This window comes from Phoenix dactylifera, chromosome 11 (genome assembly GCF_051530095.1).
Source record: "Phoenix dactylifera cultivar Ajwa chromosome 11, Ajwa_hap1_PhDact_Kaust_v1.1, whole genome shotgun sequence".
Classification (NCBI taxonomy): domain Eukaryota; kingdom Viridiplantae; phylum Streptophyta; class Magnoliopsida; order Arecales; family Arecaceae; genus Phoenix; species Phoenix dactylifera.
Window position 1 is genome coordinate 9,949,855 of NC_143200.1, and position 12,210 is coordinate 9,962,064.

A 12,210-nucleotide genomic window follows, 5' to 3' on the forward strand; every position below is an offset into this window, starting at 1 on the left:
CTCAAAGCTATATTTACCCTACTTGACAATCACAAATTCAAGCTATTGCCATCCCAAAAAAAACAATTGTCAAGATCGCTTAGTATGGTGTTCAACGAGATTAAGTACATTGAAGTCTCAAGACAAACAATAAGAAGCTCAGGCATGCACCAAATATGGATCCATATTCGGTTGAAATTTTACTACCATTTGGAAATTTGAAGCTAACGCAGGTATCAAAACATTTTGGTGGAAGGTCATGCAGCATCTGCTGCCTTGTAAATTTTTTTTGGCTTAGAGGGGTATTCTCAATCAGCAGTCCGTATATTGCGACATTTGTGGATTGGAAGAGGACAGATCATGTTCTAATAGTATGTCTGGTGGCTAGATCAACTTGGAATTGTCTTCATGAGGAGTTTTCGATTGACATCAATTTTGATTCAATCCTTTCTCTGTTGGGATTTATGGGAGATGGTTGTCCTACCCAAATTCAATTTATTTATATCTTATTGCCAGCGATAGAAGTTGAGGAATGTCAGGTTATTTCAAAACTATGTTTCCAATCCTAGGCGGCTGGCTATGTTAGCAATTATTCAGACATCAGAATTCTATATAAGACATCAAAAACAACAGTGGCAATACTTGATCCATTTAACCCATTTAACATGATTCAACCTACTGTAGATTGAATCAGACCACCTATTTAATAAAATGCTCAGCTTCTAGATTAGATTTTTGACCCGCTTAATAACTATTAGGTTCAGATTGACATATTTTTGATGTTTCATATACCCAACCCGACTGCCACCCCTCAACACCGGACCTAGGACACTCGGCCACCTGCAGCGCTAGTAGCTCACCTAAACGCTTTAGCATGAGGCGCCTCCTCCCCCAATTACAGAGAAGGTTCCTTTCAACAAGGACAACCTGGTACTGAATGTTAACTAAGAAATCATCTTCGTCAGGTTTTATCAGCAGAATCCAAAGTCTTTAGTGCAGCTTTAGTACCTCATATCTGCATGGGAAGGTTAAACGGCAGCCATATATGGATTACATGCTTATTAACTGGATCTCACAATCTTTAACTGCTAGTGTTAGGCGGACACCTATGGGGATTCAAAGACGGATGTTATCAGCAGCTCTTCTTTCCACCCACATTTCTCTAGTCTGTTAATGTCTGATGCCATGGGCGGGAGCTATTTCCATTCCTTGCAAATATTTCTAGGGTCTTTGACCCTGTTGTATTTTTTTTTTTTTTTTAAAGAAAGGATTGCCCAGATCAAGGCTTTTAGAAGTGGTGGACCAAGAAGTGGCCCTCCTGCAGAAAGTATTGGCCAGCCCTCCTAGTGCACACAAGTCAACCACCCAGTCCCTTTGTAATCTAAAAGATAAACCATGGACAAAAATCACACAGCAGTAGAGTTCTAACATCCTTCTGACAAATCTACCACATCATACTAAGAAAACATTCTCACATTTTGGTGGTCTTAAATCAAAACCAGTGAACTGAAATTCATAATAATGCATTCCATCAGAAAGTCTTAAAAGCTATCAAACACCAAAATCTCACTGGCACCAAAAGGAACGAAATTTTGGATTCCAAACTAACAGACGTTGATAACAAGACCTGAATGAACAAAATGAAAACCAAGTATTCCCTACATCTTGTCTCGCAAATTACCAGACCAGGCAAATAACTGCCTAGAATACTCGGTATGGCTTCCCCATGGTGCTCTTCAGGTACAAGCACCTCACCTGTAATCATGCAGTGTGGAGTGAGAAACGTCAGAAAACTGCACAATACAGCAAACTAGCAAAACAAATAACAACCCTCAGAACAGATAGACTCACAAAACTGCTTTGAACACTAGATCAATTGAATAAAAGTACACAAGCCCATGTTATAAAATAATAATAAAAAATAAGGAATGCTCATAAGTTATAATGGAACCAAAATAAAGAAAACCGCTAGAAAGTCCTGATGGCTGTCGCATCCAGGTAGCACGCCCTGGGTTACAGATTTGAAGGTGAGCATCCTAGGTACATGTTATCTGGATCCTGCAGCCATAAATGCTGGCAGGGTCGTGGATCTTCCATAAAGCAATGCTAGACTTGAATGTACAAGAGAAAGGCTATTAAATTAAAACACATCCATGTCAAGAAAATCAATACTTTTAGATAGTTTTATTGGTTAACTAATTCACATCCTAGAGAAAGCTTAAGCTAAACAACTCTCATATTCAATCAACTCTATATCCATGTGCAATAAACACCATAGAAATTGTAGATCTACATATTTCTTTAATTCGTTGTAGATAAGTCCTAGAGTTTACCGAAAGAGGGAACATCAGAATATGTACATATGTTATATATGGCATTAACAAGTGGTAAATTCTTCCGTACCGGGAAGAGGGGTGATGTGTTAAATCTATTTCAAACACAAGTTGAAAGGAACACAAGCAAAATGTGAATCAATCCAGGAACATGGAAAACAATAAAAGATATGACAGGGAAAACCTACATTTTGCCAGTTCTTTTTCAACAATGATACAAGAAAGTTAACACTGAGTTGCACATTCTGAAAAATCTGCTTTTCCTCCATTGAACAGTTACCCACAGCAACACCCATGCATAGAACTTTCTTGAGCTGAAATTTCACCATTGCTTTTGTCTCATTAACTTTTGCCTCCAGGGATTCCTGATGAGTCACCAATGTGGGAAACTTCCCTGCATGAGAAAATGTCAAGAATGCATGTGAGAAACAAATGCATCACAAGTTAACAATGCACGGCATGTTAACATGTAAGAAATCACAAAATAAAAGGGTCAATTAGTTTATTCATGCTTCAGGTGGCTAGAGAAACTCGGTGCTTAAGTTTTGAAAGAAAAAGTATTTTACAAATGAATAGTGTGAAAAGCACAAACTGTACAGTGATATGGTAAATTACATGATATCATAGTCTTTGATACAAAATTAGAATAACCAAGTTCACCGTAGTAAAGATCACAATTTACCACCAGGGAATTGACTACTATGTTAGATTGTACATGAAGCCTGATGCTTCTCATGCCTCTTTTCCCTTTGATCGTGGGACTAGGACTAAACAAGCATTTGTCAATCAAATTTTATATATTGATTGTACATCAATTAGCAGAAAAATGTTATGTAACTCTTCACTAGGCATTACTAGCCAGACTGATGATATAAGGGTCCACCCAGCAAAATTGATTTCTCATACTGTATCAATACTATAGAAAGGGATACCGATACAGTGTCATACCATATCAATGGTAATGACGCCCAAACAAAATAATATTTTTCATCCTTTTCTCCCATATTTTGGTATAATCAAAAGTTAGTGTTTACATAAGTTAGTGCCATAGATAAATCTTCTAAAGGATGTAGCAAACTTGTGGGTCAAGAACTTTTCTTTAAAAAAAGGAAAAACAGCAAATTTACTTTATGTATACAATTTATGCAATTTCTAGGCATCAGCATTCAAGGTCAACCTATGCCAAATTGCTTCCAGGAAAACTCTAACATAGAAAAGAACAGAAGTGCTTGCCTGCCTTGTTGAGACCAGGACCAAGAAGACGAGGAATCTGCTTAATGATCGCCTCTGATGCTAGAAAAGCATGGTACTTCTTAGCAAGCCTTTTGACCAGCTTCTTGTTTTTATTCATTTTTTTTAGTGCTTCAACATCCATATAGTCAAGCCCTATTTTCTCTGCCTGCAGAAGACATAATCAAGCATTAGTACAATATTTTGCTGCTGCAAATTGAAGTTAATGAAAACATGAGCAACTAGATGTTTTCATTTTTATTGGTACATTGCGATCAACAGATATAATGCAGATGTAGTTTACAAGTCATGCAGAATGCAAATTTAGTTAGCGAAAGGTTTGCCACTGAGCATTAGTCGATAACTGAAGCAAAAATACATGAATCAAAATTCACATGGACCAGGGCTACCTTAAAATGATTTCCTTTAAATAACTTAACTAGATAATATTTCTGTAAACTTATGCAAAGAAGCATCAGCATATTTTACCTCCTCAACATGCTGAGCATCACCAAGCATGCAGACCTTCATTTTTGGACGAGGGATATGAGGTAACTTCACAGATCCACTGAAACGCTTATCTTTTTGGGGGTCATAGTTTTTCAGACCAATTTGTAGCTCAATGGTTTCAGTAAAATTGCGCTTCTTCTCCCGAGAATCATTTGCAATCTGAGAGATTGCTTCCCTCAAAACATCGCTCTGTAACTTGCTGTAGAAATGATGAAGAGAATAGATAGTCAGTTTTGTATTCCATTATTCCATTTTTCTTCCCAGAAAATTCTGAAAGCTAGAATAAGGTCATTTCATAATCATTATGAATTACTGAGGTTTTAATAAACCAATCATACAAGTGTAATTCACCAATCACATTACTAAGAAACAAGAGACATTTTGATCAAACAATGTTGAGGCACAATGCTGCATGCTTTAGAAAGACGAGCAATAAAAGAGGGTGCAAAATGTGGCTGCTAAAAAGAGAAATGGGTATACAGGAATTACCAAACACTGACAAAAAGTGATGCATCATTCATCAAAATGGAATTTGAAGAGGTGCAACAAATGCATAGGAAGGCCCAGCAAGAAGAGAAGCAAGTAATTAAGACCATGGCTTAAGAAAAAGAAATAGATTACTAGAGCTACAAGGGACAGAAGTTGTGAAGAAGGTTTGCGAAAACTTCCAGACAGAACAGATGTGTCCTTTTGGTGCAGATTGATACCAGAAATGGGTTCGTGCATTTTAGCCTAAAGAGTTGAGATTGTTCATTACCGTAGTTCATTGACCATGCTGCAAATACAAGATATAATGTACTGAAAATATTGCATCATTAATAGACCATACATGCAACAAAATATGTTGGTAACATAACGAGTGAAGTTGAGATCCATAAAATGCTTCAGAACCAACAAAAGCATTTGCATTACATCATCACACAAACACCAAAAATATAAAAGGAACCATTGCCCATACGATTCTCCTACCAGGTAATAATAAAAAACAATCTTTCTACAACAAAAAAAATTCTTCTGACTTTAAGAAAATATTAAAATTTGCTAAAACCAGCCAATAAACCAGAATAAATAAAATAAATAAATAAAGTGATCCTGTTGCGAAAATTGAACAAATAATCGACCAAATACCGCCGTCCATGTTGAAAAAGAGGGTTGAATTACACTGCCAGTGATTATGATACACATCAATGGTCAAATAGAATAAAGTGCTAACTCACCACATACTAAAAGATGGGCATTTGTCCAAAAGGAAATAATGTTTCGAGAGAAAAAAAAGAACACCTATTAAAAGACAAACAAAGAATAAGAGCAGACTTAAAAATTAAAACGAAAATGGATAGACATCACAGCATACATCAGGGTTAAAGATGTATCGTAGCAAAAAGTGAGTGTAATAAGAATAAATCTCAATAACCAATACCTCATGGTTCCGTCGGATTTCTCTTGCTTTCACTTCTACGCTCAGTCCTTCATTCTGACAAAGAGATCAGATCTTGAGAAACCAGAGAAAATCCTCCATCACATATAAATCAACAACGGAACTTACTTGAAAAAAAAAAGCAAATTAATCAAGAAAAACACAAAATAGATGAAATCCGGGAAAATAGGAAAAATTTTGAAGCAAAAAAGAGAAGAAGTTAGGGTGTCTAGAGTCGAGGATGAGGAGAAAATAAGCGGATTGCTCGCGATGGGAAGGGGAGGCGGAAGCCGAAGGAGACCTACCGGCAGGTCGGCGAGAAGAAGAAGACGCCGGGAGAACTGAAGAGACCCAGAATGCGAACCTCGCCGATAAATGTTAGGGTTTGGGTGGATCTCTAAATTGATCCTCATGCAGAGCGGCGTCGTTAGGGTGAGGCTCAATTACACCCGTTGGATTTTGATTGATCAGACGCGATAGTGGCTGGGCCCAGAGGCGGACGGCCCAGGCTTTAGAGGTGCTTCAGGTCCATTCCAACTCACAATTGTCACAATCACCGGTACATTTATTAACCGGTCCCTAATGTTTAATCCCTGTTGACTGATTGTTTAACAATCAATCCACCCATATTTCAATATTTTATTATGAGACGAAAATGCCCCCTAAGAATATTAAAATGCCCATGCCCCTTTTGATCTCCCATTCCCAGAAGAAGAATAAGAAGAAGAAAAAGAAGAAGAAGGGGCAGCCACCACCGACCATGGTCCATCCCCGCCCGAGCTCCCTCCTGCAGCCGCCACCGACCCCGTCTCGCTCCCTCCCGAGCCCCGTCCCATGGCCCTGCCCCCTCTCGTGCCCCTTCCCCTCCTAATCCCCCGTTCTCGGAAGCAAAAGGAAAAGAAAAAGGCCTGGTCGTCGCCGGCCCCTGCTCACCCCCTCCCAAGCCCCCTACTGCGGCCTCGCCCCCTCCCGCGGCCGTCGCCGGCCCCTGCTCGCCCCCTCCCGCGGCCGAGCCTCCTCCCGCAGCCGAGCCCCCTCCCATGGCCCGCCCTCGCCCGAGCTCCCTCACACGGCTCACCCCCGCCCGAGCTCCCTCCCGCGGCCGCCGCCAGCCCTTGCTCGCCGCCTCTCGAGCCCCCTCCCACAACCGCGCCGCCATGAATGCCCCCACCCCCGACCCCGCCCTTTCACGAGCCCCCTCCTGCGGCCGTTGCCGGCCACCGCCCACCCTCCTCCTGCATCTGCCGCGGCCCGGCCTCTTTCTGGAGCTGTCGGCCTCGCGGGAGGAGAGGTGTTCTCCGCCGCCGCCGACGGTGGCCCCGCCCCCTCCGCAGCCCCCTCCAACGGCCTGGCCCCCCTCCGGTGCCGCCGGCTCGCGGGAGGAGAAGAAAGAAGAAGGAGAGAAGAAGAGAAGAAAAAGAAAAAAAAGAAAGAGAAAGAGGAAAAAAAGAAAAATAAGAAAAATAAATAAATAAATAAATAAATAAATAATACATAAATGAATAAATATAAATAAAAAAACAAATAAATAAATAATATATTCTAATAAAATAAAATAATTATAAATAAAAAAGAAAAGGAAAGAAGAAGAAAAAGAAGAAAAGGAAAAAAAGGAAAAGAAAGAAAAGAAAAAGGAAGAAAAGGAAAAAAAGAAAAGAAATAAGAAGAAGAAAAAGGAAAGAAAAAGAAGAGAATGAATGAAAAAGAAAAAAAAGAAAAAAGAAGAAAAGGAAAGAAAAAGAAAAAGGAAAAGAAGAAAAAAAGAGAAAAAAAATAGAAGAAAAAGAAAAAAAAATAAGTATGTATAGAGAAGATTTAAATGTATATAGAGAACACTTAACTGATTCCTTTTTCTTTCCTTTTCTTTCTTTTTCTTTTAACTTCTTCTTTTCCGTTCCTTTTTTTCTTTCCTTTCTTTTTTTTTTTCTTTCCTTTTGTTTTTTTTCTTCTTTTTCTTTTCTTTTCTTTTTCTTTTTCTTTCTTTTTTTTTTTCTTCTTCTTCTTTCTGTTCTCTTCTTCTGTTCTCTTCTTTTTCTTTCCTACTCTGCACATAGTTAAGTATTCTCTACATCACACAATTATATGTGTGCAGAAAAAACTTAATTGTATACAGATGACACTTAACTGCGTGCATTACACAGATAAGTGTGTGCAGAAAAAACTTAATTGTATACGATTAAACTTGAAGCACACTTAACTAACGATGATACATACTTAATTAACCTCGAAATACAGTTTTCTGTTCTGTGCACACAGTTTACTATTTTCTGCACATAGGTATGGTTTCTCTGCACACGATTTAGTTAACAATGCTATATTACTTGTATACCAAGCTTACTAACCTAACTGTTACCCACTCATTATTTTCTTTTTTTCTTCTTTTTTCTTTTTCTTTTCTTCTCTTCTCTTCTTTTTCTTTCCTTCTCTTCTTTTTCTTTTCTTTTTATTCTTTTTCTTTCCTTTTCTTCCTTTTTTTTCTTTTCTTTTCTTGATATTGATAGATACAATGGAAGAAAAGACAAAAAAAAGAAGAAAAAGAAAAGAAAAAGAAGAAAAAAAAGAAAAAGGAAAGAAAAAGAAGAGAAGGAAAGAAAAAGAAGAAAAGAAAAAAAAAGAAGAAAAAAGAAAGAAAAAGAAGAGAAGGAAAAAAAAGAAGAAAAAGGATAGAAAAAGAAGAAAAAGGAAAGAAAAAAGAAGAAAAGAAAAGAAAAAGAAGGAAAGGAAAGGAAAAGAAGAGAAGGAAGGAAAGGAAAAGAAGAGAAGGAAAGAAAACGAAGAAAAAGGAAAGAAAAAAAGAAGACAATTAAGTATTCTCTGTGCACAATTAAGTCTTTCCTGCACACAGACTTAATTATATACAGAGAATATTTAACTGCGTACAAATAGCACTTAACTATGTGCATCACATAGTTAAGTATTCGTTGTACAGAGTTAAGTATTCTCTGCACACAGTTAAGTGTTCTCTGCATCATACAGTTAAGTATGTACAGAGAATATTTAACTGTGTGCATCACACAGTTAGGTGTTCTCTATACACAATTAAATCTTTTCTGCACACAGTTAAATATTCTCTGCATCACACAATTAAGTGGGTGCAGAGAAGACTTAATTGTATACAGATAACATTTAACTGTGTGCATCACACAATTAGGTGTTCTCTATACACAATTATATATTCTCTGCACATATTTAAATTTTCTCTGTACACAGTTAAGTATTCTGTACATCGCATAGTTAAGTTAAATATTCTCTGTACACAATTAAGTTTTCTTTGCACATACACTTAAATCTTCTCTGCACACAGTAACTGTTCTATGCATCACACATTTAAGTATTCTTTTTCTTTTCTTTTTTTATTCTTTTATTGTTTTCTTTTTTTCTTTCTTTTCCTTTTCTTCTTTTCCTTTCCTTTTTTTTTCTTTTTCTTTCCTTCTCTTCTTTTTCTTTCTTTTTCCTTTTCTTTCCTTTTTCTTTTCTTTTTTCTTTTCTTTTTTTCTTTTTTTTCCTTTTCTTCTTTTTCGTTCCTTTTTTTATTTTTCTTTCCTTCTCTTCTTTTTCTTTTCTTTTCTTTTTTTTTCCTTTCTCTGCATACAGTTAAGTATTCTCGGCATCACACAGTTAAATGTGTGCAAAAAAACTTAATTGTATCCAGAAAATACTTAACTGTGTGCATCATACAGTTAAGTGTTTTCTTTCTTTGCACATATTTTTTTTTTTATTTTCTCCTCTCGTGAGGCCGGCAATGCCAAAACGGGTTGTGCCATGGCGGCAGCGAGAGGAGGCCCAGCCGCAGCCACTTTATTTATTTATTTATTATTTTATTACAATATATCTTATATATTTATTTATCTATTTATTCGTTCATTACATATATATATATGTATTTATTTATTTATGAATTTATTGATTTATTTATTTTTCTTTTCTTTCTTTTTTTCTTTTTTATTTTCTTCGTTTTCTTTCCTTTTCTTCTTTTTTTTTTCTTTCTCTTCTTTTTTTTCTTTCTTTTCTTCTATTTTCCCTTCCCGTGAGGCCGGTGGCGCCAGAAGGGGGCCGGGCCATGGTTGCCGCGGGAGGGGGTCCAGCCACAGCAGCTTATTTATTTATTTTATTTTATTAAAATATATTTATTTATTATCTTATTTATTTATTTATTTATTCTTTCGTTCATATATATATATATGCATTTATTTATTTATTTATTTATTTTTCTTTTCTTTTCTTTTTTCTTTTTCTTTTCTTTTTCTTTTCTTTTTTCTTCTCTTCTTCCCGATGCCCCCTCTTCTTTCTTCTTTCTTCTCCTCCCTCCTTTCTTCTCCTCCCACGAGGCCGGCGGTGGCTCAGCGACATGGCCGGTGGAGCGCGGCCCAGACCCTTTCTCCTTCGGATCCTCTCGCGGGTGGCGATGATGGAGAAGAAGCACAGATGGAGGTCGAGGGCGAGGGAGGCGGTGGCGGAGACAGCGGCGGAGAGGGAGTTGCATTTGGCCTGGAGGTCGGAGATCTGGTAGGCGGCGGCCGAGTGGGCGGAGGTTGCGGAGAGGATGGCAAAGGCGAGGGAAGCGAGGAGGAAGAGGAGGTCAGAAGTGAGGAGGTGCGGGAGGAGGAGGGTGGCGGCGGCGAGGAGGAAGATTAGGAGTGAGGCGGCGAACTAGAGGGCGCCGAGGCGGTGGACGGGGGAGCGGCCGTCGGCCGCGGCGGTGGATAGGAAGGCGTAATGGGGGAAGAAGAAGGTGAGTTTTGGTGGGGAGAGCAACTGGCCACTTTTGAGGATGGGTATTTTCGTCTCATAAAAATACTCTAAAGGACCGGAAATTAAACTTACTAAAATTATTGGACTAGTTCTTATAAGGCTGGTCAACAGGGATTTATTGTTATTCTGGAGTCTTTTAAAGGGTGGGGAATTAATTTCCCCCATTTTTTTTTCCGTTAAATACAATTCACATAGCTTAATAATGACCCGGTCACATAACCCAAATAATCCTATAAAAAATAATTCCTTATAACACTTTAGATTAAGTTTTTACAAACACAATAGTTAATGACCATTGTTTATATATTAAGGTGACCCTTGTAAATAAGGTGATAAATTACCACTTCCCCCTTAACAAGACACCCATGTTTTCCATTCCTATCTTCCCGTTCCAATGCTAGGATCTAACAAGCTCTCTCCAATCTCCCCCTCCCAAATGTATGGACTCCCACTACCTCACAGCCCCTAGGTAAGGTCATTTCCTACTCTTTCCCTCAAAAACTCTGATTTTAAGGGTATGTTTGGTTGGAGCGAATTGGACTCTAGAATGAGAATGGGATTAAATGACTCTCGTTCATTGGTTGGAAGAAGTTCTATTCCCATTCTAATTTTAAGAAAAATGGAAATGCCACGATCCCATAAAATCCAATCCCTACTCTTTTCGAGTATTCAAATTCCATTCCGATTTCGATTTTGATTCCGGTCACAAATAAATGCATCGGAAAAAAGAGGTTCTTTTATATTTTCATAGCTACTTGTCATAAACTTATTGAATTTATCCTATTCTGAGCTTGTGAAACACCCCAACTACCTCCTCATAGCCTAGTAAGCCTTCAGCATCTTTTCCGCAAAGCCTTCAGAGAAGTTGCAAGAAAGTAGAACAGAGAGTGGGCAAAGATTAGAAGTATGTGCTCCTACTATAAATAGGAAGAGTATAAGATGTTTAAAGGAGTTTCCTCTCTCTCCTCTTAAGAAAACTATATTCTCTGAGATGTAGGGTTACCAATGAGTACCCCTCCTCTTTATATAGTGGATAGGATCGTACCACTTATTCTTCAACTAGTAAGAACATTTTAGAACCAAGATATTTGCAAGACACCAAAAATATCTAGAAGTCATTTAGAATAGGGCTGAAATATCTCCACAGTCCAAGGGAACTCTAGAAGCTTTTCGAGTTCTCTAGGGTTTGAGTGATTTTCTGGCCTCCTTTGGTGAGGTTGTGACGTTCTCCACTATCTAATATGCAGGTTTGTTCATTATACTGTTACTAAACTTGTTGATCTTGTCCCTATACTGGCCAAGTGTCTTCGCACGTTCCCAACTAGCCTCACCATGTGGAAGTCCTTTCCACTTTATTAAGTATGCTACATATGGTTGGACACCTTGCCTCCAAATAGTGTTCTCGTCAAGCATGTCCTCCACTTATTTCTCAAATGATGTGGTCATCGTCGCTGGCGCTTCGTGTGAAATCTCTCGCACTAGATCCTCCCTATCTTCACAATAAGATTTCAGTCAGCGCACATGGAAGACAAGATAGATTTTTAAGTTGGTTGGGGGTTCAACTTGTAGGCCGCTTTGCCCACCTTCCTTGAGAATTCGAAATGATCTCTTCTATTTCCGTATTAGCTCTTTTCGTACGTCTTGAAAGACATTGAATTATCGGGGTTGGTGTTTAACTATGACCATATCACTTTCTTTGAACTCAAGGGCCTTCTACTTTTGTCAACCCATTTCTTCATCTACTTTGCAGCTTTTCCTAAGAATGACTTTGTAATATCCATCATCTCTTATATATTTGCCACCATCTATTGTGCCAAAGGGCTCTTGACTACCTTGCCCGCTACAAAGGTGTGAAGAGCAAGTGGTTGCCAACCCATTCCTATCTTAAATAGGCTATAGTGTGATGACTCATTGTTCTTAAGATTGTAGCAAAACTAGACAACATCCAACTGATGTACCCAATCCTTATGACTAGCATTTATGAAGTGT

General features: G+C 38.2%; 1 protein-coding gene across 4 annotated transcripts; it reads right to left on the reverse strand.

The window, feature by feature from the left end:
* Nucleotides 1–1,481: 1,481 nt before the first annotated feature.
* LOC103724272 (large ribosomal subunit protein uL1) lies at nucleotides 1,482–5,911 on the reverse strand. Of its 4 annotated transcripts, none has more exons than XM_008815485.5 (6): nucleotides 5,775–5,911; nucleotides 5,473–5,519; nucleotides 4,032–4,251; nucleotides 3,546–3,711; nucleotides 2,501–2,706; nucleotides 1,482–1,734 (listed from the first exon to the last, which is right to left on the reverse strand). In XM_008815485.5, exons 2-6 carry the CDS (start codon nucleotides 5,475–5,477, stop codon nucleotides 1,681–1,683), a joined length of 651 nt encoding a protein of 216 aa, XP_008813707.1. In that variant the 5' UTR covers nucleotides 5,478–5,519; nucleotides 5,775–5,911; the 3' UTR covers nucleotides 1,482–1,680. The 4 variants fall into 4 exon arrangements, with proteins under 4 accessions (XP_008813707.1, XP_008813708.1, XP_008813706.1 ...); XM_008815486.5 differs by having other exon boundaries at nucleotides 5,473–5,544; nucleotides 5,775–5,904; XM_008815484.5 differs by having other exon boundaries at nucleotides 5,473–5,593; nucleotides 5,775–5,904.
* Between the last annotated feature and the right edge of the window lie 6,299 nt (nucleotides 5,912–12,210).